The sequence below is a fragment of the Boleophthalmus pectinirostris genome, unplaced genomic scaffold (genome assembly GCF_026225935.1).
Source record: "Boleophthalmus pectinirostris isolate CB_2022bp ecotype Guang Dong unplaced genomic scaffold, ASM2622593v1 HiC_scaffold_16, whole genome shotgun sequence".
NCBI classification, from domain to species: domain Eukaryota; kingdom Metazoa; phylum Chordata; class Actinopteri; order Gobiiformes; family Gobiidae; genus Boleophthalmus; species Boleophthalmus pectinirostris.
Genome location: NW_026571095.1, coordinates 25074290 through 25101879, shown reverse-complemented (window position 1 = coordinate 25101879; position 27590 = coordinate 25074290). Strand labels below are relative to the sequence as shown.

The following is a 27590-nucleotide window of genomic DNA, read 5'->3' as shown; positions in this document are numbered from 1 at the left end:
AGTCATTTGTGAGAAAGAGGGTTGAGAATCATTTAATCTACTCCAATTGAAATTCAGGACGGCTTCAAATATCTAATATTTCCCCCACTGGAAACTGTCTACAATTCAATTCAAATGGTTATCATAGAATTAGGGATGTAACAATGTCCAAATCTCTCAGTTATCACGATACGCATCTCACGGTTCGATATTTATTGCGATATTTTGCAGAGGCTATATATATGATTGTAGTTTTTTGCTTTTAAAATACCTTGACAAGATTTTGATGTGAATTATTACTGTCATAATCCCAAGATTTCAAGTAAAAAACATATTTCTTCATAGCTGCACTGAAATGAATCATGGGATATGTAGTTCCCTATGTTTATCAGCTATTGCTACTATAAAATCATGCATTTAAGTAAAGGAACTTGTAATTCGATATATATTGTGAGAGCCCACGATATTATTGTTACATCCTTACGCAGAATTGGCTGGGGTATATTTCAGAGTTGATTTTTGTTACCTTGAGTTCTTCTTTTCCCTGCCTAGAGACATGCAAGATTTCAGTGAACAGTTGGAATTACTGAAATTAATAAAACAGTAGTCTACATCAGTTTACTTGTGGGATTAGATGTAAACAGACTAATATTAAAGGATTAGTAAAACATGTGTGAATGAAACAAAACACAACTTCTGGTATATTTTTGATGAGCTAACAACATTCATACATTGCTAAAAGCTCACAAGAGTCAAATTTGTATAACATACAACCTTTAAATGATAGTCGACAATAGGGATGCAACAATAACCGAAATGGCAAAGGAGAAATTCAGTTTGTTGACTGGACAAAAGTTTATTTGGTCGACAAACTGAATTTCAACCAAATAAACTTTTGTCCAATCGGCAAACTCAATTTCCCCTTTGCCATGGATTCTACCTGGACGACTGAGGGATTTTTCACACAGTAACTGAAATATCGTATCGTTAAAGTTCTCACAATAATATCGTGGACCATCACAATATGGCGAATTACAAGTCTCTGTGCTTAAATTAAGAGTTGCAGCAATTGCTAACAAAAAAAAAAAACAAAAAACACTGTTCCATTTCAATGTAGATAACATGAAGAAATAACAGTTCTAAGTTCTAAGTTCTTTGGATTAAGTCTTGTCAAGGCATTTTAAGAGGAAAAAGTAGCATATTAACAGTTTTAGCTGTTTAGCCTCCACAAAATATCACAATAAATATTGTACCGTGAGATGTATATCGTGAAAATATCGTACTGAGAGATGTGGATATTGTTACATCCCTAATCAAAAGCTTACTGACCATATCGTGAGCTTTCCCACAATATCACAATAAATATCGTACCGTGAGGTTCAGACCGTGACGATATCATATCATGAGACTTGGATATTGTTACACCCATAGTCTACAATACTAGTACATATGAGTGCTTCATATAGCTGATAATGGTGATATATTGCTATCTCAAATTGTAAATACCTCTTTCTGTATCAAACGCACTCACTTTTCTTACCTAAACAAGGCCATTTCGCTCTACGTCCCCTCCCATTTCTTCAAACACTGCACGCACAAGTCTATTCATTACATCTTTATTCCTGTGTTAGTTGGACATAGCAGTTCCATTTGAGTCTCTCCTCCCTCCTCGTCTCCTTCTTATTTGAGATGCAGAGTTGGTGTGGGTCTCCGGTGACTACTGTGGCCACTATTACCTGACAGCTTAGCCCGGACGACAGATAGCTTGTGATAGCTCTGAAAACCCAGCCGATCTCTCATCATTTGTGCCTCCAATTTGACTTTAATATCACACAAATGTCCCTAAAGACGGCAGGGTCCAGTGCGACTCTACAGGCTGTGGAGGGATGGTGCAAAATCGTGGGTTTCATACAACGAAACTCTTATGAAATGGAATTAAAATGAAAGGTGCTATATTAGACTAAATGGATTCTTTGAGTCATGTTATAATGTTGTTTACTCATCAAAAAATTACCTGAAGTTGTGTTTTGTTTCATTCAAGTTAACATCTGCTTTTTATTTTTAGTTCATTAGAGTTTGGCAAATCCAGGGCTAAAATCATCCAATCTATTGAACTTGTATGGAGTTTAAAAACACAGTGGAGCACTTTTTGTGTTACCACATGACATCACAAGGTGGAGCAGAGTGAACTGGTTGCAATCTGTTATCTGAAATAGAATAGGCGTGATCTTAGGATTTCTTAATAATTATTGTAAACATTATTCATAGCTAAAAATGGTTTTATTTATGATTTATTTATTTAAGAACATTGCATTGTGTAACTTTTCTGCTAGAAGATCCACCACCTGCTTGTCTTAGTGATAAATGTTCTATAGAATGGCCTTAAAGTGAAACTAAACACTAAATCAACTTTATTTTTGCTGCCAAACTGTGTATATGGTGTTCTAATAGTATTGCCTGCTGTTCCTAGTCATTTTTTTTTTTTTTTTACAATTCTAGTTCAAACTTTAACAGATTTCTGGTCAAAAACATATAAAAAAATCATTGTGCTCCAGTGGCTGCTGCAGTTTTAAGTACTTGGTGACATTACACAGGACTGCCCTGGTTACATCCGGGTGTTGCTGCAGGAGCGGAGTTTGAAATATTAGACCAATCACACTGTTCCTCATTTGTCCAGACCCCACCCTCCTCCTCCCTCACTCATTCTTTGGTCCTCCAGGTACTACCCAGTTTAGCAGCTCTATTCCAAATATGGTTGTCAGTGGTTTAGATGTAAAAATGCAAGTAAAATGAATGTAACCATGAATTTTGGTTTGAATGTATGCAAAATAAAGCTCTTTGTTATCACCACAGCATTATGGGATGCTTAAAGGGTCTGTATCTAATTTATTTTGTGGAGATAAATGCTCTTCAGATCATACATTGAATGGTCTGGTGTAGGCTGCTAAATAAGAACAAAATTAGGCAGTAAAATATAATCTATTTATTTTAGACAACATTTTCTCAGGCCAATAACTGATACAGAAGCTACTGACACGCTCACCTTTTTGTCATGCACATTATTACTAAAAATCACGGGAAACTAGATACATGATTCTCTGGCATGGTCCATTCTGAAGAGGGACAATAAAACAAAAAAAACTAAAAGTTGGTAGAGACTGGAGAACAGTAAGAAAACAATTGTATGACAGTTGTTTCTGTGTCATGGTGCAAGATCACACTGGCAGAAAGTTTGCCTGTCTCTTCCACATTCTGTTCGAATCCAGAAGGGTCTAGAATTGGACCATAGAGCGTGAAAAACTTTGTCTAAACTTGAGACGGTCCAATCACAGCTGCTCATTTGTATATTATTTGAGTTTCTCTGATGCGGAAGACATCTCCTCTCCAAAGTTCTTATAATATTCAGAACCAAATCTCAACCAAATCAGTCTTCTATAAGTCATAGTTTGGTGTTTTGATTGTTCTTTCTGTTAAAATCTGCACTGTTTCTCAGTCCTTTATATAGATATTTCCTCCTTTTGTAAGTAGCCATATTTGTTCTTGACGTGAATTGAGAAATTATTGGTTAATCCATCTGTCAATCACACCCTCTGAAATCATGGAGACAGGAATGGCTCCAGATCCACTCGTCTTTGTAAAATGTTGTTAAAGCATGTGGTTCCGTCTGGTCAGGTGCTCAAAAAGGACCAAGCTGGGGCTAAAAGTTCAAACTAAACAAACCAAGCATGTTTCTCACTCATTGTTTGAAATCAAGTAGAGGTTCTTTCACATTTTTGTCATTTTTACTATAGTTTGTTGATCTTGAAGAGTAGCTCATACTTAACAATTCATTTTTGTCTTTCAGGATGCTGCCTGTGACCAGAGACACATTTGAAGATCCATCCTACTCTTATTTCTGATGTCCACAGACTGACAAAGTACTTCTGAAGTACCTCTTGACTTTCCCAACTTTGACCCCAGATTTTACTTGCAAACGGAGTAAAAACCGCAAAACAACTGAATGTGATCCGAGAAGTTTCAAGATGCTCTCACCGCCTCCACGTTCTCAGCTTTAGACCATCAACTGTGACTCCAGATCATCAACAAATCTCAAACCGCGCACCGAGAATGCGATCGGCAATGCTTTGGCTCTTGGCGTTGGCGCTGCAGGCCGCCGGCGTTAGCCTCGCGTACGCCATGCAGCACTACCCGTCGGGCTGGGGCCATTACGACGTGTGCAAGTCCCAGATCTACACGGAGGAGGGACTGGCCTGGGACTACATGGCATGCCAGCCCGAAGCCACGGACATGACAAAGTACCTGCGCGTGACCCTCGACCCGCCCAACATCACGTGTGGAGATCCGCCCGAAACCTACTGCGCTTTGGTGAGTTGTGACGAAGGGGCCGCGGACTCCGGGTGATGGAGACAAATGAGGCTGTGCGGGCCCCGAGCGCTCGCGGTACTGGGTCAGGGAGAGAGGGAGGGAGGGAGGGGAGGAGGGAGGGAGGGAAGAAGAATGACAGAGGGAAAGGGTATGGGAGAAGAGAGAGAAGGAGAGATAGAGAGGAAGGATGAGGAGAGAGGGGAGAATGAGGGTGAGAGAAGGAGAGACAGGGAGGGCGAGGCGAAGGAAAGTGAGAGGGGGATGGGGGATAAAGAGACTAAAGAGACAGAGAGAGAGGAGTGGGGGGGGAGACGGAAGTAGAGTGAGAAGGGGAGAAGATTGGAGGGTGAGAGAGAGAAGGAGAGACAGATAGAGAAGTAGGAGGGGGTGAATAGAAAATACAGCGTGTGAAAGAGAGAAGAATGACAGAGAAAGAGAGAGACTGAGGGTGGGTTCACAGAGAGAGAGGTAGAGGGACGGAAGGATGGAGGGAGGTATAGAGAGGGAGAGCGAGAGCAAGATGAAGAATGACAGAGAGAAAGGGTAAGATAGAGAAGGAGAGACTGAAAATTAGGATGAGGGAAGAGAGAGTGAGAAATGGAGAGGGATGGGGGAGAGATAAGAGAGACAGACCGAAAGGGAGGGCGAGGGGAAGGAAAGTGAGAGGGGGATGGAGGAATAGAGAGATAGGAGGAGAGTGAGAAGGGGAGAAGATTGGAGGGTGAGAGAGAGAAGACGGACACACAGATAGAGAAGTAGGAAGGGGGTGAATAGAAGATACGGGGAGCGAGAGAGAGAAGAAATACCAAGAAAGAGTGAGGTTGAGGGTGGGACCACAGAGAGAGAGGTAGAAGAAGGGAGGGATGGATAGAACAAGAAGAAGAATGACAGAGAGACAGGGTATGGGTGAAGAGAGAGAAGGAGAGACAGCGAGGGGAAGGAAAGTGAGAGGGGAACAGAGGAATAGGGAGAGAGAGAGAAGGAGGGAGGGAGAGCGAGGGAAGATAAAGAGACAGAGAAAGAGCATAAGGGGAGAGAGGTAAGGAGAGGGGAAGTAGCGTGAGAAAGGGAGAATAATGGAGTGTGAGAGAAAGAAGGAGAGACAGATAGAAAGGTACAGGTTGTGAATAGAAGATACGGATAGCAAGAGAGAGAGAAGAAAGAGTGAGAGAGAGAGGGGAGAAGAAGAATTAGAGACAAAGACGATGGGAGAAGAGAGACAAGGAGAGACAGAGAGGGAGGACGAAGGGGAGGAGAGAGCGAGAGAAGGAGAGTGAGAGATGGAGAGGGATGGGAGAGAGAGAAGGAGAGACAGATAGACAGGAAGGGCCAAGAGAAGGAAAGTGAGAGAGGGATGGGGGATAAAGAGACAGAGACAGAGAGAGGCCAAGGGGAAGAGAGGGAAGGAAAGGGGAAGTGGGGTGAGAAGGAGAGACGACTGGAGGATAAGAGAGAGAAGGAGAAACAGATAGAGAGGTAGGGAGGGGGATGAATAGAAGATACACAGAGCAAGAGAGAGAGAAGAAAGAGAGAGAGAGGGGAGAAGAAGAATTATAGAGGAAAGGGAGAAGAGAGAGAAGGAGAGACATAGAGGGAGGACAAAGGGGAGAGAAAAAGATAAGGAGGGTGAGAGAGGGATAGAGAAGGAGATGGTGAGATGGAGAGGGATGGCAGACAGATAGACAGAGAGAGGCGGAAGAAAGGAGAGGGGAAGTAGAGCGAGAAGGGGAGAAGATTGGAGGATGAGAGAGAGAAGGAGAGACAGATAGAAAGGTAGGGAAGGGATGACTAGAATATACAGGGATCGAGAGACAGAAGAAAGACAAGGGAAGAGGGACAAGGGAAAGAGAACAATAGGGAGGAAGATGGAGAGAGTTGGTGTTGGGAGAGAGAGACCAGGAAAAGACCAGGAGACTGATAGAGAGGGAAGGAGAGAGAGAGAGAGACTGTGGAAAGGGGAAAAAAGAAAAGAGAAAGAGGAAGGAGGAGAAATGGGAAAGAGGCAAAGAGAAACAGAGAGGAGCAAGAGACAGATAGAGAAGAGGTGAAAGAGAGAGAGAGTTATTGGAAAATAACACAGCCAGTAGACACAGAAGAGAGAGGAGAGAGGGAGACAGATAGAAAGTAGAGGAGAGAAAGAGCGTACGAGGCAATATGGCGCCTGTGGTGAAGAGATTAATGGCAGATCTCCCAGTCCTAGTCAAGTGTTACAACACAGGGCAGGACACTGGGCTCGAGATGGACTGAAAGCTCTCGTGTACGACTCAGTGTGAAGTCAATTAAAGAGCGACGGCTTTGTGTAGTTTTAAAGGGTCTGTGTACCTGCTGTTGAACTTAGCCCCTCCCACTTTGGCCCTTCTCTCACTCCTACTGTATGTTAAAGGTTTTATATTACACTAAACGGACTCTTGTGAGCTTTAAGCCATGGTATAATGGTGTTATCTCATCAAAAACATACCCAGAGTTGTGTTTTGTTTTGTTCACAGTAACCTTGCTTTATTAGTCTGGCTACATCTTCAAAACTCTTAACGCTTTGTTCCACCTTGTGATGTTAACAGTCAGAGTTGTGGGTTGGACTCAAGTCGGACTTGAGTCACTATTTTTAGGACCTGAGACTTGACTTGATAAAACTGACTAAGACTTGGGACTTGACTTGAACTTGAAGGTCAGTGACTTGGGACTTCACTCGGACTTGAGGCCTGTGAGTTGAGAAGCACTTATAAATCTGAATTCTTTCTATTCTGACCATCATGATTAACTATAAGATCTTGTCAAGGCATTTAAAAAGGAAAAATGAACTAAATATTTTTTTTTTACAACCCTTATATACTCATAAATGTTCATATATAAATATACCTTGACTTTTTAAGCACAATTTAGTTTAAAATTCATATAAATTGCAAAAATGTAAGCTACATTTGGTTCTTTGGTTTAAAGGCTTGAAATGACTTGAAGCTCAAAGCAGATGACTTGGATTTGATTTGGACTTATTGGCCAGTGACTCGGGACTCGACTGGGACTTGCCTGTCTTTGACTTGGGTCTTGACTCCGACTTGAGTTCAAAGACTTGAGACTTACTTGAGACTTGCAAAACAACGACTTGGTCCCACCTTTGTTAACAGCTACCTTTTGCTTAAATTCAGTCGAGATTGGCAATTTAAGAGCAAAAAGTCATTCTAGTGCAGGGGTCTCCAAACTTTTTCCACCGGTGAGCTACCTTTACAAAACAAAGATGCCAGACAGCATTTTAGCGGCCACAAGAAATTGAGATGATTATAAGAAAGAGGGCAAGCCTTTGGGTACAGTTAGATGCCTCTAAATCATGAACAATCGTCCAGTTATTAGTGCACAAAGTTGGGCTTCATAATGATACATTCACAAAGTTCATAATTAATAGGGATGTAACAAAAGTCTCACAAGAAGCTGTCACAATATATCGAATCAAGTTCCTTTGCTTAAATAAATGGTTTTACAGTAACAGCTTATAAACATAGGGAACTGCCTCCCATGATTCTTTTCAGTGCAAACAACATGAAGAGATATTTTTTTTACTTGAATTCTTGAGATTATGACAGAAATAATTCACACCAAAATCTTGTCATTTTAAAAGCAGAAATGTGTCCTATCTACAATTATATCAGCCTCTCCAGAATATCACAATAAATATCGCACTGTGAGATGCATATCATGATAATATTGTACCGAGAGATTTGGATATCTTTACATCCCTAATAATTAACAATGTTTTTGTTATTCAGCACAGTGGTATAATTCGAATATCCCTTGGCTAGCTACTTGGAAGGGGGTGGAGAGCTACTGTTATTCTCCCGAGCGACAGATTGGAGCCCCCTCTTCTGGTATATGGACTTTAAAAACACAGTGGAGCACTTCCTGTATTACCACATGACAACGCAAGATGAAACAGATTAGCAAATATGCAGAGTTAGTGTGAATTAGAAAATAATAATAATCCTCATATGTTTTTAATGAGGAAACAACATTATAACACAGATCAGAAAATACCATTATAGGCAGAATATTGACGCTTTATTACCACTCAAGCAGCTGTCAATCAAATTCTACCCCACCTTCTTGCCTCCTCCCTTCTTCTCCTTCTCCCTCTCCCTGCATTTCCCAGCGCTAAGCATATAATTCTTTCTTCTATCTCTCCATCTCTATCCCCTTAGGCCTATTTGTCCTACATTACCATATTTGCATAGTTAACTGTAAACATGCATGGGAGCTGACACAACACTGCAGATCACAGTTAGCCGTGACAGTCCAAGTCTATTCATTATGCAACGTTGCTCGCTGTTGCTGTGTTCTCCACGGGGTCCCATTGGCCCCTATCAGCCACTATCAGCGCTTCGGAGCCGGGTTGCATTTGTTCGCCATCGCAGAGAAAGCGGGGCCCCTATAGACTTTGAAAGCGTTTAATAGAAGGCAAGCAAGGACCAGCAGATAGAAGCCAGTGTTTACCAGCTGAAATGAGACTCTTAAAAAGTGGAGTTTGGAGTTTGGCGTTGCAGATGGGGCAGTGGTAGTGGACCGAGAGGAGTGTGCGAGTCTTCCAAATTTTATCTCAAAAGAAAAGATTAAAGAGTGTACGTGGAATTAACATAGAAATAGGAAACATGTTTTACAAAACTGTTGCCATTTATACTGGAGGAACTGTTTGTAGAGATTACCCGAAGTTTATTCTATTCATAGCCATAGTAGTAGTAGTAGTAGTAGTAGTAATAATTGTAATTGTAATTGTAGAAGTAGTAGTAGTTGTAGTTGTAGTAATAGTAGTAGTCCTAGCAGAAATAGTAGAAGGTCTATTAGTAGCAGTAGCAGCAGTAGTCATAGTTGTAACAGTAGTAGTACTAGTTGAAGTCGCAGTAGCAGCAGCAGTAGTAGCAGTAGTAGTAAAAGTAGTAACAGTAGTAGTAATATTTGTAGTAGTAGTAGTAGTAGTAGTAGTAGTAGTAGTAGTTACAGTAGCAGCAGTAGTAGTAGTAGTAATAGTAGTAGTAGTAGTAGTAGTAGTAGTAGTAGTAGTAGTAGTAGTAGTAGCCGTAGGAATAATAGTAGTAATAGTAGAAGTAGTAGTAGTAGTAGTAGTAGTAGCAGTAGTAATAGTAGTAGTAGTAGTAGTAGTAGTAGTAGTAGCAGCAGCAGCAGTAGTAGTAGTAGTAGTAGTAGTAGCAGTAGTAGCAGTAGTAGCAGTAGTAGCAGTAATCTTTGTACTGGTAGTAGCAGTAGTTGTAGTAGTAGTAATAGTAGTAGCACTAGCAGTAGCAGTAACAGTAGTAGTAATAGTAGCAGTAGTAGTAGTAGTAGTAGTAGTAGCAATTGTAGTAATCTTTGTAATGGTAGTAGTAGTAGCAGTATGAGTAGTAGTAGTAGTAGTGGTAGTAGTAGCAGTTGTAATAATCTTTGAACTGGTAGTAGCAGTTGCAGTGGTAGTAGTAGTAATAGTAGTAGCAGTAACAGTAGTAATAATAGTAGTAGGAGTAATCTTTGTAATAGTAGTAATAGCAGCAGTAGTAGTAGCAGTAGTAGTAATAGTAGTAGTAGTAGTAGTAGGAGTCGGAGTAATAGCATTAATAGCAGTACTACTGAGTAATAGTAGTAATAGTAGTATTAGTAGCAGGAAGAGTAATAGCAGTAGTAGTAATAGTAGTGGTAGTAGTAGTAATAGTAGTGGTAGTAGTGGTAGTAGTAGTAGTAGTAATAGTAGTGGTAGTAGTAGTAGTAGTTGTAGTAGGTTGGTTTACACACAACTACACAAAACTGCATTTTCTTTTTTTATTTATGTCCCTGTGTTTTCTGTGAATATTTCTTTCCTCAGGGTCTGTTTTTCCAGTGTTTGTTTGCAGGAGAAAGGAGCCCATGTTTGGTTTGGTTTATGATTTATAACAAGTCTCTAAACCTCCCCAATTAGAATGGTTGTTTTAGAATATTTCATTTCCAGCTGCATTGTTAAATTCCTACAAACATTATAGTGGAAGGCGATAGTTGTGAGATTTAGTTTTGTTGCAGAATTAAAGGGCTGCAGTAATATCACAATTCATTTCTGTTCTGTGTCTGCAGTACTGGCAACTCAGCTGTTTGAGTGACAGATTTTGGCACATCTTAATAGCTGCATTGTACAAGGTAATTTATGTACGTCCAAACTGATCTTAACAGTGAGATTTTTCTGTGCAAAAAATGTATTTGGCTTGGGTTTGATCCAGGTGTATTTCAGAGTTAGGATGCAATTATCAATATCAGAAAAAAATGAGAACATTGCGACAACATAAAGCAATCCATTTTACGGAAGTGTGCTGTTTTTGGAATGTTTTTTTATAGACTTGGGTTAGTCTTGGTTAAAGGTGCACTATGTAACATTTCTAGTTGAGGGTCCACCACCTGCTTGTCTCCATGGAAAGGTTATTGCTTTGTCTAGAACATAGGTGTCAAACATAAGGCCCGGGGGCCAGATCCGGCGCTCCAGGACCTTTAATGTGGCCCTTGGGTGATTTTCTACTAAAATATTTTAATTATATTTTCTATTAAGATATTGTTAATTTTCTGCAGTGCTGAGCAGAGCAGCGTCTCCAGTGTCTCTGTACGTGGCCCCTCCCACCAGAGCAGCACATACGAAGACTTGTCTCTTTCCAAACGCTCTTAAAGGACGATCGTTTTGACTGTTGACCGTGACACCCTCATCAGCAAAATGTCCAACATGAGAAAAGTGGAGCCGAGTGCAGGATTTTCCAAGAAAAATTGACTTATTCCTATTTGCATACAAGTTAATGTTAAAACATTGTGTTGAAATTGCATTTTTCTTAAAGTTTCAGGTTGTTCATAATATTATAATATTATAATAAGAAAGAGTTCATCAGTTAAAAAAAAAAATCTATAATAGATTTGCATTTCTCTGCACAAATATTTGAACTTATTGTTATTTTTGGGGTTTATATGCCATGAGTTTTTCTGATCCGGCCCCTTTGGGATTAAAGTAGGTTGGATACGGCCCCCGGACCAAAATGAGTTTGACACCCCTGGTCTAGAACAACAACAAACATCTGGCCCGGGGGCTGGATCCAGCCCTCCAAGACCTTTACTCTGGTCCTGGGCTGATTTTCTACTAACATATTTTAATTATATTTTCTTTTAAAATATTGATAATTATCTGCGGTACTGAGCAGAGCAGCATCTCCAGTGCCTCTGTACGTGGCCCCTCCCACCAGAGCAGCACAAATGAAGACTTGCCTCTTTCCAAACGCTCTTAAAGGACGATCGTTTTGACTGTTGACCGTGACACCCTCATCAACAAAATGTCCAAACATGAGAAAAAGTGGAGCCGAGTGCAGGATTTTCCAAGAAAAAATGTGACTTATTCCTATTTGCATACAAGTTAATGTTAAAACATTGTGTTGAAATTGCATTATTCTTAAAGTTTCAGGTTGTTCATAATATTATAATATTATAATAAGAAAGAGTTCATCAGTTAAAAAAAAAATTCTATAATAGATTTGCATTTTTCTGCACAAATATTTGAACTTATTGCTATTTTTGGGGTATATATGCCATGAATTTTCTGATCCGGCCCCTTTGGGATCAGTGTAGGTTGGATACGGCCCCCGGACCAAAATGAGGTTGACACCCCTGGTCTAGAATGTTCCACAGTACAGATTAAACCTAGCACTACGCTACATTACAATTCCGATCTGTGGAGAGTCGCCCCTACTCACAGAAGAAAGTAGAGAATTTCTGAGCAATAAAGTCTCCTTTATGTTTTTATTTTTGACCCAGTTTGATCAGTAGATGACATGCATTTATTTTTTAATTAACGTAATTTATTGTGTATATTAAAGTATCACAGTTATATCAATATCGCAGTACATGGCATAGTTATTGAATTTTGTGTCTTTTTCTCAAATCGTGCAGTATCAGGTGTCAGCAGCAGAAATAGTTTGAAGTTGTTCTAGTGGATCCTTTGGGCTTGTGGGCACTGTATGACATTTATAGCCTTTAATCCGACACGTGACAAGCTGTGTACAATATGAGCCTGGTCTTGTTTAGATTCTGCTCTGGTGTCCTCGATGGCATCAGACCAAGATCCTCACTGTTCCTATAACAATAATATCAAGTTGAAGTCCATATATGACAGGTTAGACTAAGCATTTCTCTAAAATAAAGATAACGTAATTAGATTTAAAGGTCACATATTGTGCTTGAGTCTGCTACATACTTATAATCTATCGACATTTATGGAAGATTATGTTATAATGCACACATTTTAAATCTCAATAGTCAGCTTTAAAATTTTTGTACAAAGCCGATCTTTTCTAGTTTTGTAATTTTGGTGAAGTTTAATTTATTTTTAGTTTATAATTTTACTTTCTGGCTGGACATGGGCAGCAGATATGATCAAAACTTGTCTAAATCACATTTCACGTTATGTTTTGACTATTAAACTCAAGTTCCTCCAGTTCCTTTTTGTTCATTTTCAGGAAACACAGCTCCAGGAGTTTAAAGAACTGCTCCTGCACCTTTCTGGACAATTCTTAGATCTGTACCAGCCATAGTTTCCATTATTGGTACTCTTTCTTTGTCCTTTCTCCTCTGGTGTTGACGCTGCAGGCCTCTGGATGCGACCTCTTTTTATTTTTCATCTCTGTGATTATATTATCCTTTGTTTTAGCTCTTGTTTGAGCTGAACTTTGTCTCTCACTGAGTAGTTCTAGAGATATTGGATCTCCTGGTGCACATGTATTTGGTTTTCCAGCACTTTGTCTTTCTTCTGGAGAGTAGCTTTGAGATTTTTTCAATTCCAAGTTGTTTTCAGTTGCTCTTTTAGCTGCACATTTTCCTACACTGTAGAATTATTCAAGTATCAGATCTCCTTATGTGTATAAACTTGGTCTTGCATTTGCTTCTCTTACTTCTGGAGAAAAATATTGAGTTTCTGCAATTCTTATTTCCTCTATCTCCACTTGAGTCTTAAGATTGTGGTCCTAGGAATTGCTTATTTGGGCCTGAGCAGAGCGCTCTCCTTCAGGGTGTAAGTACCTGGAACAATGACACTCACCTTTTTGTTGGAAATCAAACTCAAATCAAACCCATGTACTCTGAGAATTATCACAGGCTCCTGAAAATGTGCTGTTTAAAGTAATTTTACAACTTCTTGGCTGTGTTTGCAAATGTGTCACTACGGTAACTGCTGAACATCCTGCCACAGACATACATGCAGAACTCGCCAGCATGATGTCACTGCAAAGTATCAATATATATATAGTTTTTTTTTTATTTATATAGTTGACATCAAACACTAAAGTTCATGACTATCTGTTAGAGTAAGGCTTAGGTCAGCATTTAAAATAATCCACGTTCATCTGTGTTGAAAATGTATGTACATGCAGTAGGCCTATGTATAATTTTATCTACTTCAATTTCACCATTTATTCTGTATCCTGGGATTATTACTCTGGTGGGTGTTAAACTTGCCCCATTGTGGTAAATCATATCTCGGACAGGTGTTGAGCATCGGGGAGTTAACCTTGTTTTTATTTTTAGCTGTGGATCTTCAGGGGTTCTTCACTGTGTGGGTTTTAGGGCCGCTCTCCCATGATGCACTGGGGCACTGTCACTCACAATCACTCAACTCTGCTTTTCTTCAAAATGGGGTTGCAAGATTTTTAAAATACATTTTCAACATTTTTCATTCTAAGGAAAATATTCAATATGATTTTTTTTTTTTTTTTATCAGTATCATGACAATACGCATTTCTTTAGTTTGAAACTGAGCTGGTGGACAGGCCAGAGTTCAATAGTAGATTTTTTCCTTAATGATTAAATTACAAATGTTTAAATCAATAGATATTTCAAAACTCTCACTGTCACCAAAAAACCTTTGACAATTTCATAATCACAGTTTTACTTTTAAAAGGCTTATACTATGCTACTTTCTAATCCATGTTATAATGTTGCTTCCTCATCACAAACATACGTGGAGTTGTGTTTTGTTTATTTACACATGTTTAACACACAAACTCTGCATATTTATAGCCAGGCTGGCACCACCTAGTACCTCCGCTCAATTTAATTTCTCTAAAGCGACTAGATCAGGAATCGGAAAACAATAGATGGTTTGTAAGAATCCCGGAAGTTGTAGACCGCGCACCAGCCAATCAGTGAAGAGCTGTGAAGCCATGACTGTCCCTTTTTGTGGTACAGCACAACAGTAAACAAAGCAGTCAAGATGGATGTAGACAAAGCCATATATTCTATGTTGGCAACTATTCCCGAGATCGAGGATTTGAAGCTGGAAAAAAGAAAATGTTTGGTGAATTTTATCAAGGGAAAAGACGAAATTGCCCTTCTTCCTACAGGATTTGGAGCATTACATATGTCACGACCAAATAACAGGGATTGGTTAAATAAAAAAAAAAGTACCTGCATAATGCTGCGAGGTTTCCATGAATTGGAACCGGCTGGTGAATCAGGCCAGCATATTTATCCCCCTGCTCTCAAAACACTGCGTTCCACCTTGTTATGTCATGTGGTAATACAGGGAGTGCTCCACTGTGCTTTTAAACTCATGCATCTATAATAAGAACTGGATAAGACACTCCCTCTCTGTGCCAGCACAAGGTCGATTAGTGGTCGCTCCATAGACACTGCAGAGCTCTTTCCCAGAATGAATTGTCCCATAGAGCACAATTCATCTTTTGTGAAATCAAACTGCCCATGTTCTGCTGACAGGGCATCAACAGCTTTTACAAAGGTCGGATTTTGTAGGGATTCTTCTGTATTTTCACAAAATCATATTGAACTTTTAAAAAAATAAATAAAATGATCGTCCAAGTGCCTAAAAGTTAGCTTTGTAAGATTTAGAGTACTATGGTCAGAACTGTATGCGTCTGGTGTCATTCATTGGACAGAGCTAGGCCAGTATTGCGGAAGTAATGCAGAAGAAAAAAAAAACAGTTTTGGCTCTTTGCACCATTGAAAAGAATACAGCGCCATCTTGGGTTCATCTTTCAGAACTTATTGTACTTTCATGTTTGCATTTTGCATGATGTCAGCCCTGGAACTGCCAATCTTTACAGAAGAAAAGGAGCATTTTGAGCTTTGGAGATGTAAAAAAAAAAAAAAAATTAACAAAGGATCACTTAGACATTAATGAATAAAATAAAACACAACTCCAGCTATGTTTTTCATGCAGTAACAACATTCTAGCATAGCAAAAACCAACTCTGTGTAATATAGGACCTTTAACAAATCATTCTAACAAAAAATAAATAAATAATGAAATGAAATTGCAGCATTCAGCAAAGGCCAAGTGCATGGTAACTGCACTATTACAGAGAACTATCACGCTACCATTTAGGCGAGAAATGACAAGGCTGGTTAAACTAATGCTATAACAGATTTGTCTAATATTATGTTTCCGAGCTTCCTGCCTTGGGGAATTAATGGACTCAAGGCCATTTTCCAATTCAGCGTTTTATGATTTAACAGCAATTATCCAATTACAGAGATCAGATTTGTCCCAGGCAATTACAGCAGCGTTTATCCACATAGACTTAATGAAGGATGGCCGCCAGTGTAGAAAAAAATGACATCTGCATTCGGATATTGTGAGAACATGGTGTAATTATAACACTCTCCACAGTCAAATCAACCAGCTTTAGTGGATGTGGTGCTTATAACAAAGTGGGGGCCAATTAAATGAATTATGAATACTATTGCGGTGGACATTTTTCACTGGTAATTCAAAAGTGAAAGTTACACCCATAACACCCAAAGTGAAAAAATTTACAAGTTTTATTTATGCTAATTGAAAGTGTGATAGTTATAAAGGAATTAAAAGAAAGGGTGTTCTCGCACAGCTACTTATTTTAACTTTTCTTATTGTCATTAAGATGAAATGTTCCACAGTATGGCATTAAACTTATCTGTCCGGCCACTACAGATACTTTTATTTCAGTAAAACAGAATAAAACATGAATTCTCACTGCTTTTTGTCTGCCATTAATCTGACTTGTGACTAGGCCCGCTGCTTGTTCCCATCACTTTAATGCCATTCGGGGGAACATTCCAAGCAAAGCAATAAAATCACCATGGAGACAAATAGGGTCTCCATGGTATACTGATATCAAAATATCAATATGTCGCAGTGCAGTATCGAGATCGTGGGCTGCTGTATTGATTTATATTGCCAAGTTTTTTTTTGTTTTGTTTTTTGTTTTGTATATTTTACTAAATTATTTTGTCACAATGTTACAGTTTTGTTGCTTGTTTAGAGGAAGGAAATATGTTTATGTGACACATTTGACATATTCACCATTTTGATGATTAAAATGTCCATGTTTCATATGAACTTTGCACAAGAGATGGTTTAACAAAGATTTTTAGGTTTAGAAATTATTTTTTTATTGAATCGTATCGAATCAAAAGTTTACTGTATCGAAATATGTATCGTACCGTGGCCTAGGGGGTCAAGCAGGTTACAGCACTGCACTACATTACATTACAGTTCAGATCTGTGGAGAGGCTCCCCCATTCACAAGAAGGAATTATTGTATTTTTGAACAATAGAAACAACCATACTGAATAAATTCATATATTTAAATCTAAGAATTTTATTTTATATTACCATGTGGCTTTATATCTGTGTAATCCCTCAGTCGTCCAGGTCAGTTCCATAGTGGCCCAGTGTGTGTATTCTAGTCTATGTGCTCTTATACTTGCTCTGATACAGCTCAAGATCCTTCTACAAATGTTTAGGAACAGTTCATTTCTGTCCTATGAATGTGACTTTTTTAGTATCAATCTCATGGGACGATATTATCACGATATGCATCTTTTCGAAGACGCTGATATATTTGTAGATGGGACACTTTTTTTGCTTTTAAAATACCTTGACAAGATTTTGGTGTGAATTATTTCCGTCATAATCCCAAGAATTCAATTAAAAACATATTTCTTCATGTTGTCTGCACTGAAATGAATCATGGGATATGTAGTTTCTGAAGTTTATAAGCTATTGCTACTATAAAACAATGATTTTAAGGAAAGGAACTTGTTATTCAGTATATTGTGACAGTCCACGGTATTATTGTGAGACTTTTGACTGTACTATATCACAATATTTCAGATAATGTTACATCCCTAGTATCAGTACTACTTCAAATGAGTATCTAGTTTCGATAATAGTATAATTCGTATAGATTAGTGTCTGCTTTTCAATACTTTTGACACCCTAGTTTCTACCTGTGACGCAACAATTCTGACAAAATTCAAATTGCGCGACTGCTCATAGGCAAAGGACGTTTTTACAGAGGAACCAGCGTGAATGAAGAAAATACACAACTCCAGCTACGTTTTTGATAAGGGAACAAATTTACAACGCGGTTAGAAGCTCGGAAAAGTCAATTTCGAATAATATGCATCCTTCAGTAGCTGCTTCTAGTGTGAGTTTGCCACTGTGAGTTTGCGGTCAGTAACTTGGCAGAGTCAGAACGCCTCTGTGTGTCATCTTTCCCTTTCAACCGCACCAAAAGCAGAGCCGTGTGCAAAGATGGCCGTCCAATCCTCGTCCCTGCGTTTGGTGCATGCTGGGTAAAGTTCAAAAGAATTACAAAATATCCTCTATAAGCTCTGATGCTAAATTGGTCTCACAAATGTTTACACAATCGCCATGGTGACAGGATTGAGTCTGTGAGGACCAGAGCAGCAGATCTGGAATCGGAAGAGTCCCAGTGGTGGTGGTTGGCGGTTTAGATTTGGTGCCAGATATATTCACGGAGAGGAGGGGGTGAGAAGTAGAAAGAAAAAGAGGCAGAGAGGGGAGAGGGACAGAAAAGGGGGTTGAGAGAAAAGAAAGAAAGAGTGAGAGAGAAGGGGTAAAGAGAAAGAAGAGGGTAAAGAGAAAAGAGAGAGATAGAGGAAGAGGGTAGAGAGACGAAAGAGAGGGTAGAGAACAAGAAGAGGAGAGGGTAAAGAGAAATGAGAGGAAGAGAGGAGATCGTTAAAATAGGGAGGGAGAGGGATAGAGGAAGATGGAGAGAGGGTAGAAAGAAAGCAGGGAGGTAAAGAGAAAGCGGAGGGATAGAGGAAGTGGTAGAGAGAAGAATGAGAGGGTAGAGAAAAAGAAGAGGGAGAGAGGGAAAAGAGAAATAACACAAAGGACAGAGAGAGGTGATAGCGAAAATAAGGCAAGGGAGAGGGATAGAGGAAGAGAAATTAGAACGAAAGCAGAGGGGTAGAAAAAGAGAGATAGACAGGGTCGAGACACAGGAAAGGGCTAGAGAAAGAGAGAGTAGAGAGAAAAGAGAGGGAGGGAGAGTGGGGATGAGAGAAAGATGATGAAGGATAAAAGGAGAAGGCTGATAGAAAATAAAAGAGAGAAGAGAGAGGGAGAGAGAGAAAGATGGGGTCAAAAGAAAGGAATGGGATAGAAAAAGAAAGAAAGAGAGAGGTGGATGGGAAATAAGACGGTGAGAGAGGAAGAAAGAGAGATGGGGTAGAGAGAAGAGAAAGAGAGGGTGGGGCAGAAGGAAAGGAGAGGGATAGAGAGAAAAGAGGCAGAGACAGAGGCATAGAGGAAGAGAGAGATGATAGAGAGAAATGAGAAAAGAAAGAGAAGGGGTAGAGAAAAAAGATTTTAAAGAAAAAGAGAGGGATAGAGGAAGAGAGAGACGGGGTAGAGAGAAAGGATAAGAAGAGAGGGGGATAGCGAAAATAGAGGGAGAGAGAGGGATAGAGGAAGATGGAGAGAGGGCAGAAAGAAAGCAGAGGGGTAGAAAGAAAGGGCTAGAGAAAGAGAGAGTAGAGAGAAAATAGAGGGAAAGAGAGAGGAAGTGAGAGAAAGAAGACAAAGGATAAAGGGAGAAGGCTGATGGAAAATAAAAGAGAGAAAGAGAGAAGGAGCAAGATAGATAGGTGGGGTAGAGAGAAAGGAATGGGATAAAGAAAGAAAGAAAGAAAGAAAGCGGTGGATAGGGAGAAAAAAGAGAGGGAGAGAGAAAACAGAAGGCGAGAAAGGAAGAAAGAGAGATGGGAGTAGAGAGAAGACAGAGAGATGTTGGGGCAGAAAGAAAGGAGCGGGACAGAGAGAAAAAAGGGGGGAGAAAGAAGCACTGAGGAAGAGAGACATGAGTAGAGAGGAAGAGAGAGAGGGGATAGAGAGAAATGAGAAGATAGAGAGGGGGTAGAAAGAAAGGAGAAAAGAAAGTGAAGGAGAGACAGGGATAGAGGAAAAGAGGGAGGTTGGAAAGGGCACAAAGAAATGCAAAGAAGAGAGAGGAGTTGGAGAGAAAAGAGGGGGCAAGAGAAGGGTAGAGAAGAGCGATAGGGAGGATAGAGAGAAGAAGAGACAGGGACAGAGGAAGAGAGAGAGGGGCTTGGAGAGGATACAAAGAAATGCAAAGAAGAGAGATGGGGTGGATGGAAAAGACAAGGAGAGAGAGGGGTTGAAGAAGCGAGATTTGGGCTAGAGAAAGAGGGAGGGAGAGAAGGAGGGGCAGGAGGAAAGAGTGAATTTAATTGAGATTTCACGTTCGCACATTTCAGACTCCAGCCCTCCAGAGACACGAGTGGTTCCTCTAATCAGTGAGACTAATTGAAATGACTCTCCACCAAAACAAGTGTTTGAAAAGACTGTCAAAACCGAATCTGTGACCTAAGCAGTTTTCATTTCAGCACGTCTTCATCAGATCTGTTGACGTTGATTTGCAGTGTTTTGCGGTAAAAAAAAAAAAAACACACATCGGAAAAAGCGGCGAGAACCCAAAGTCCACATTCATTCAAACCAGACACACAGTAAGAGACACCGACAGAGAGCGTTTGACCACTGATTCCAAGGCTGGTTGTTCAAATCCCGCTCTCGACATAAACATCACTGGTAGAGCAGTCAGGTTGGCAGTGCGATTCCAGCTTCCACAGATGAATACTGTCGTTGTGTCCTTAGGCAAGACACCTAACACACACCCTTTGCCCCCAGTATCTGCGTACACTGGTGTATGAACTCGTGAGTGATTCCTAAACATCCCTGGAGTTTAAAGTGTTTTAAAGGGACAGTCTGGAATTTTGGACATAGGACCTCATTTCCTAATTAGCCAGAGTGTTGGAGACGTGTGGAGACACTTTTTTTAAAATATTCCATCCAGTCCTTGTATTTGCAGAGGTCTTACCCACTCTACAAGCCACCTATTATTATGCCAGATTATTGATGTGAATTTCTGTGTTGATAGAATAATTTTAGAAGTAAAACCAACCTTGCATTTGAAGGATTTATGTCTGAGCAGCAGCAGGGAGTTGTACATCGGCAGCGGACTGATATCACCTAGCACCTATCTTACCGGCAAAGTAAAATTCCAATGCCACTGAGAAAATAGTCCCTCAACAAGTGACAATTCATGCGATGCAAGGTTAGTTTTATTTCAAACATTATTCTATCAACACAGACATTCACATGGACAGTCTGGTGTAATAATATATTTGTCTCTGGTGTTTTGTGGAGTGGGTAAGACTGTTTTTAGTGACAGGCTAACTATGGCCATTGACATGCACTAGCCTAGCACCAGTGACCTCTGCAAATACAAGGACTGGATGGAATATTTAAAAGTGTCTCCATACGTCTCCAACACTCTGGCTCACTCGGAAATGTGGTCCTATGTCCAAAATTCCAAACTGCCCCTTTAAATCTTCACTGTTCACATTCAGATCGTTTCACTTTATTTAAAGGTCCTATGTTACACAATATTAAGCTTTAAGATATGTTATAATATTGTTTCCTCTTCAAAAACATACCTGGAGTTGTGTTTTGTTTCATTCACACACTTTTGAGTAATCCTTTATCATTAGCGTCTGTGTAATCCCTCATTCGTCTAGGTAGGGCTTTATTATTAGTTTGTTTACATCGCCAAAGCTCAAAATGTTCTGTTTTGTCGGTAGAGATTGGCAGCTCCAGAGCTGATATTATCCAAATCATTCCAGTGAAGATGTATGGTGGTTAAAAAACACACTTTCTCTATTATTACATGCCATCACAAGGTGGAAGTGTGGTTTTTAGTTTGAGAGAAGAACTCAGCCTAAATATGCTGGACTTGTGGTGTTAAATGTGTGAACGAAACAAAACACAACTCTAGCTATTTTCGATGAGGAAACAACATTATAACAGATCAGAAACTAGTGTAAAATGGGCCCTTTAACAGCAGCAGCTTCTCGTGTCACGCTCCAGTCCAGGGCAGATCACATGTCTCCCACACATGTGAATGGCTGTCAATTTTGAGGAAATGAGGAGGTTTCTAAAGTACTTTGAGTGTTTGAATATGTTTCAGGGATGGAAAGGCACGTACGTAAAGTGTCATAAGGTTTTTGCACAGACTGAATGAAATATATTTATAAAGTCTTCTTCACAAAGAAAAAGACGACCCTGAGTTTAAAAGGCAGTGCATTCCTTTAACAGTCGTCTTTTCTAGAAATAGTCTATAATAAACTGTGCGCATTGGACACTTAAGTTTCTCATGATGTTTCTCATGTCAGATCATTGCTCCGTCAAAGATACTCTCTGATTGGCTGTAGTGGCAGAGACAAAAAATGCTTTCAGGATCAAGTCTCACGTATAGACTGTATAAAGAAGTGGACTAAGAGAGTGTGACGTCACCCAATAGTGATCAGCCCCAGTCAAATGAAGCTCATCGAGGCTTGCAGTTTGGAGACAAGTTTCCTATTAGAAATACGAATTTATTTACAGATAAAATGTGAAATAAAAGCACCAGCACCTACTATTCTGAGGTTTTAGTCATGTTATAATTTGGCTTTACCTCATCAAAAACATACCTGAAGTTATTATAGTATAATGTCTGTCATCTCCTAAGCTCAAAACGATCTGCTCTACTTTGTGATGTCATGTAGTGGTAGTTTTCAAGTTAACAGCTACCTTTTACTTTTATTTCAGTAGGGATTGGCAATTCCACGGCTGAAATCATTCAAATCATGCTAGTGAAGGTGTGTGGAGTTTAAAAACACAGTGGAGCACATCCTGTATTACAACATGACATCACAACGTGGAACAGAGTGAATTTTGTTTCAGAAAAGAACTGTAAAGAAGCCTAAATATGCAGGGTTTGTGTGATATGTGATACCCTTTAAGAGATATGGTACCGCAGTTACAGACAGTGGGACAATTTTCAATAAAAAGTCAACTGGAGCCAGAGTCGATGGAGCCTGTAGCACCCCCATGCTCACTTCCTATTTGGAATGCAGCAGCTAGTGGGTGAGCTATGTCCATTTCTATGTACAGTCCATGGTCACAGGTCTGTATGTGCACGTCAATATGCACAAAGTTTTCACACTTTTTGCTTGTTGCAGCTCTGAGGGAGACAGGTGATTTTTGCATTGTCGCCCAAGTCCCATAATTTATTATAATTTTCCTGACAAGCATTGCGATTCAATTGGCGTTTATTTTTATAATAATAGGATTTTATTCAAACTTCATATTTTAAAGTTATCCAGAAGAATTGACAAAAACACAAAAATATGACGTGACAACAAATACGAGAAGCGCATTTCAGAACATGTTTGTATAGACCTAAACTCTAGGGTTAGTAGTTGTTGTGTTTTTTGTTTTTGTTTTTTTTTTATGTAGAATAAGGTTGAATATCTTATTGTTTGTTGAAGAAATTGTGGTGCTTAAAAACTGCAGCCTTTGCCAAATTCTGTTCATGCAAATTGCAATTTCAATTCAGTTGCAATTAATCTTGGAGAGAGGTAATACAAGAAGCCAAGCATTTTCTCAAAAGGAGTTGACTTTAGCATACAGAATTATGGGAAAATGCATGGATAAAACATGAGACAGTTCAGGTAAAACAAGCTTTAAATGCAAAACAGAGAAATTTGCATCTGCTCAATGAGCCATAGTGTCTCCATTGTAACTAATCTATATGCGTCTGGAAGTGCATGCATTGTGCTGGCTTTAATTGGTGCTGCTCTAATTAACATGCAAATGAAAACATGATTCATAATAATAATACGTTCATGTCTGCACTCATTTAATAATTAGCTGATAATGGAATACAAAACGTCAGCTTTTCTTGGTTTTATTGAATAGCAAAACTGAGAAACAAGTATGTGTCAAACTATGGAACTTTTGATTATGAACAGTGGTGTTAATGTGAGGTTTAATCTTAATGCCCAAATGGTATAAATGCTGTGCTTATTAAAGAGGCTTTTTTTTTTTTTTTTTTTTTTTTTTTTTTTTTTTTTTTTGCTTTCTACCATGTTATAATGTAGCCTGGTTCATCAGACGGTTTCACTTTATGGCTGACCTCGCAGCATTATGATTTGTTCGCTCGACAGTAGGCGGGTTCTTTTTAAAATTAATCAATCTCTGCTATTTAGTCGTGACGTATTTAATGCGCCTCTAACAGGGACAACTGGTATATTAAGCTTTTCCCAAATCCTGTAGGAAGAAGGGCAATAACGTCTTTCCCCTTGATAAAATTCACCAAACATTCTCTTTGTTTTCTGACTTTAAATCCTTAATCTCAGGAATCGTTGCCAACCCAGAATGTATGTGTTCGTCTACATCCATCTCGACCACTTTGTTTACTGTTGTGCTGTACCACAAAAGGGACCCAGACAGGAGCTTGAGTTTGACGTTTGGGTTCACAGCTCTTCGCTGATTGGCCGGTGCACGGTCTACAATTTCCAGGGTTCTTGTAAACCGTCTAGTGTATTCCGATTCCTGACCTAGTTACTTGAGAGAAATGAAATTGAGCGGAAACACTAGGTGGCGCCAGCCTGGCTAGTTATAATGTTCTTCCCTTATCAAAAATATGCCTAAAAAGGGTTTAGATGTCATCCATGCATGTTTCTGTAATATAGAGATCTTCCCCAGCCCTATTCGAACCCTCCTTATAGTTAGCCATCGTCCTACATGACAATTCTCCATAAATATACAACAGCAGGGTTCAAAACTACTTGACAAAACTGATATGATGTGATGTGTAGTAGTTTCATTAGCAAGATGCACGCTTATGGTGATTGTGTTGTGATAGCGCTCTGAAGGGGGTGTGATTCAGCATAGAGAGCAAAGGGAGGGAAGGCTCGGAGCGTCAAAGCCAAAAATGAAACTTAGAAAACATGTTAATAATTTGTTTTAAAATATATATGTTATGTGTTAGCAGTTAGCAGGCATAGAAATAAAATACTCCCTCTTTAAATACATAAGAATGAAGACTTGAAGTATGTGTTAAATGTACACGTTTATTTTTTAACACTTTCAGTTGTGGGATTTCATCTACTGGCAGATGTGAGAATTAGCTTTATTTAAATTAATACACTTCACATACAGTTCTTTCATTAAAGCAGTTTGTTCTCTATACTTGAGCCATCGTTTTTTTATAAAGCAAGTAATCTGTTTTCCTTTCCCAATTATCTTATTTCTTCTTTATATAACTTTGTCAGTCCATAACATGCTTCAACCCTGCTGCGTTTCTATGACAACAGCAAAACTATTGGACACCTCAGCCTCTCCGTCTCCTCCACTTCACCAGTTCTTCTTGGAAAACTGTAGTATATGTATGTAAAAAGTTATATAGCTGGAGTCCACTACGCGTTGACAGAATCGAATTAGAAAGCATTTTAGTGTCTGATAATCAAGAAGTGCACATTAGCATGCTAGTTGCGATTAGTTCTACTGCACTGGAGTAATTTTGATACAAGCAATTGCAGCAAAATTCAGCAACAGATTTTAAAGTTAAGCTGTGCAACGTTTCTGGTGGAGAATCTGCCTTCTGCTCATCTCATAGTGGTGACATTGCTTTACCTGCGATGTTCCACAGTCTGGCATTAAACAAATATGTGTAGTATTTATACATTTAGAGGTTTTTATACCTCGAAACTACTACAAAAACATGCATTCTTACTGTGAGCGGGCCCACTTCTCTCCGTCTTCTCTCATCCATTTAAAAAATACAGAAAGAATATGCAGAATACCTTACGCTGTTTGAATTTTCTCAGAATTGTTGCATCATAGGTAGAAACTAGAGTCACCACAAGTATTGAAAAATGTAAACTAGATATAATTGAACAAGTATCGATACTTAAAGGTATAAAAAGGTCACATTCACAGGACAGAAATGAACCTTTCCAAAAAAGCTTTTTAAAATGGTCTTCAGAACAAGTATAAGACCACACAGACTAGTATACGCCAATGGACCATGAGGGATTACCCATTTATAAGGCCATAAGGTAATATAAAAGAAAAGTACTATTATTTAAAGGTGGACTGTGTAACTTTTTGGTTTGGGGTCTGTCACTTCCTTGTTTCTATGGATATGTCATATAGTTAGATTAAATGCCAAACTGTAGAACATGGGGTCACCTCACTTTTTTCTCAGGGGGCCACATTATCGCTCCTGACTGTGATGAATTGTACGACACTGACGATGCAGATTATATTCTTTGAAAACCATCACACTTTCTTTACATATCAGACAAACTTCACAGTCCTTACCCTCAACAAAAAAAATAATCGGTCGTCCACTGTTCTCAGCACTCTCTGTCAAGTTTTCGTACTTTAACACGAACCAAGCTTCTCAGGTGACAAAAATTCTGTGGCAAATGTAAATACGTCATATAATTATTTAAGTATAAATATAAATACTTCATATAAATATCATTTTTTATTGAAAAAATCAACAAAATACAAGATGCAGATGTGTTATTATTTGCCAAAAAGTAATTTACAAAAATAGGCCATGACAACTTTTGAGGATTGCTTTGTGGGGCCAGTTCAAGTGGTGGGGGGCAGAGGGGCTGGGAGGCCGGTCAAAGGGGCATGGAGGGCTGGAGTCGTCCCGTGGGTTTTAGATTGATGACCCCCTGCTGTAGAACATTTCAGGAAAAAACAATAACATCTGCATGTATTCAAGCAGCTTTAAAATGCATTAATTAAAACCACAAAGCAACAATTACTTTTTTTTCTAAATACTTTCTTCCGCTCTGCCCGTCTCCTGTCACTTAGCAGACAGTGGATGTTGTTGCCACTGGCGCTGCGGGTTCAAAGGTCACATGACTAATAGCGGCGCTCCTCTGATCTCTGCTCGCGCATGGGGCAGACTCAGTCATCCATACATTTGTTTGCGGACGGGGAACAGTTGGTCCGGTTAGCTTCCTGTCACCGTGGCGACCTTGAGAGGACCTCATCATCACCGCACCACTGGGTACAGAGACACCGGGATGACACCCAACACGAGAGTGGGGATGGGCGAGGTGGGCGAGGTAGGGAGGGGGGGTATCTCATCACACCGTTCTCCCGCTGACACCTGCTTTTATCAGAGAAAGAGAGTTTTTAATTTACAAAAGTGTTTTCTGTCAGAAGAGGTTTTAAATGGCAGATGGGGTTTGGTGTTGGAAAAGAGAGGATCTAGCTGCTCTCTTAATCTGGATTTATTTCTAGATTTGTATTTTTTTTTACTTTATTAGCATTTTTTAATTGATTATGTTTCGGTTTAGTCCTAGTTAATTGCAGTAAATCGTTTATTTGTTTGTTTTAAATTCTACCACACACTTATATTGTTCCAAGTTGCTCTGTGGTACTATTGGCTTTGGTAAAATCCACCCTTTTCTGATGAGTGTGGATCTCTTTGCCTTAGCTTTAAAGTGAACTTATTAATCAAAGTTGACTTTTAACCATGTTATATATGTATTTGGAATCTTTAATCACCATATTGCCAATCATTTCCCCTGTTCACCAGCACCAGTATATTATGGCCATTGCTCTGTAATTTGTTCTCCAATTTAATTTTCTTAATTGGTGAAGCATGTAGGATTCAGCAGCATCGAGTAGTCATTTTGGCTATGTTCAGACTGCAGGGCTTAATGCTCAATTTGGATTTTTTTGTGAAATCCAATTTTTTGAGAGGTTGTTCACATTTCCAATTAAATGCAACTTGTATGTGATCTTCAGTGTGAACTTTAAACGCCGCAAAAGTGTTCTGCATGTGCATTGGAGGACACGGCGATGTCACACACAGCGAGCGTGCTCAGTGTTGATGGAAGTAGCCTAAACACAGAGCTTGTCTACCAAAATACGGTCCAGTTCTTTGTAAAATGGACAGGTTACATGTCCACAGCAGCTTCATTTGTTTGAGTCTTTAGCCTCCTCATATTTGGTTCAGAGGCTCTTTATTTTTTGTTTACCACCTGTAGCCGCACTTGGCCATTTCTTTGGCAATCATTTCAAAAAGCGCCCAGTT

General features: G+C 39.4%; 1 protein-coding gene across 1 annotated transcript in view; it reads left to right on the top strand.

The window, feature by feature from the left end:
* Nucleotides 1–4098: 4098 nt before the first annotated feature.
* LOC110164125 (netrin-G1-like) overlaps nt 4099–27590 on the top strand; it is a 131094-nt gene continuing 107602 nt past the window's right edge. Inside the window, exon 1 of the mRNA XM_020929148.2 lies at nt 4099–4344. Within this exon, the coding sequence (XP_020784807.1) occupies nt 4099–4344 (246 nt within the window). The remainder of the gene's footprint in view (nt 4345–27590) is intronic.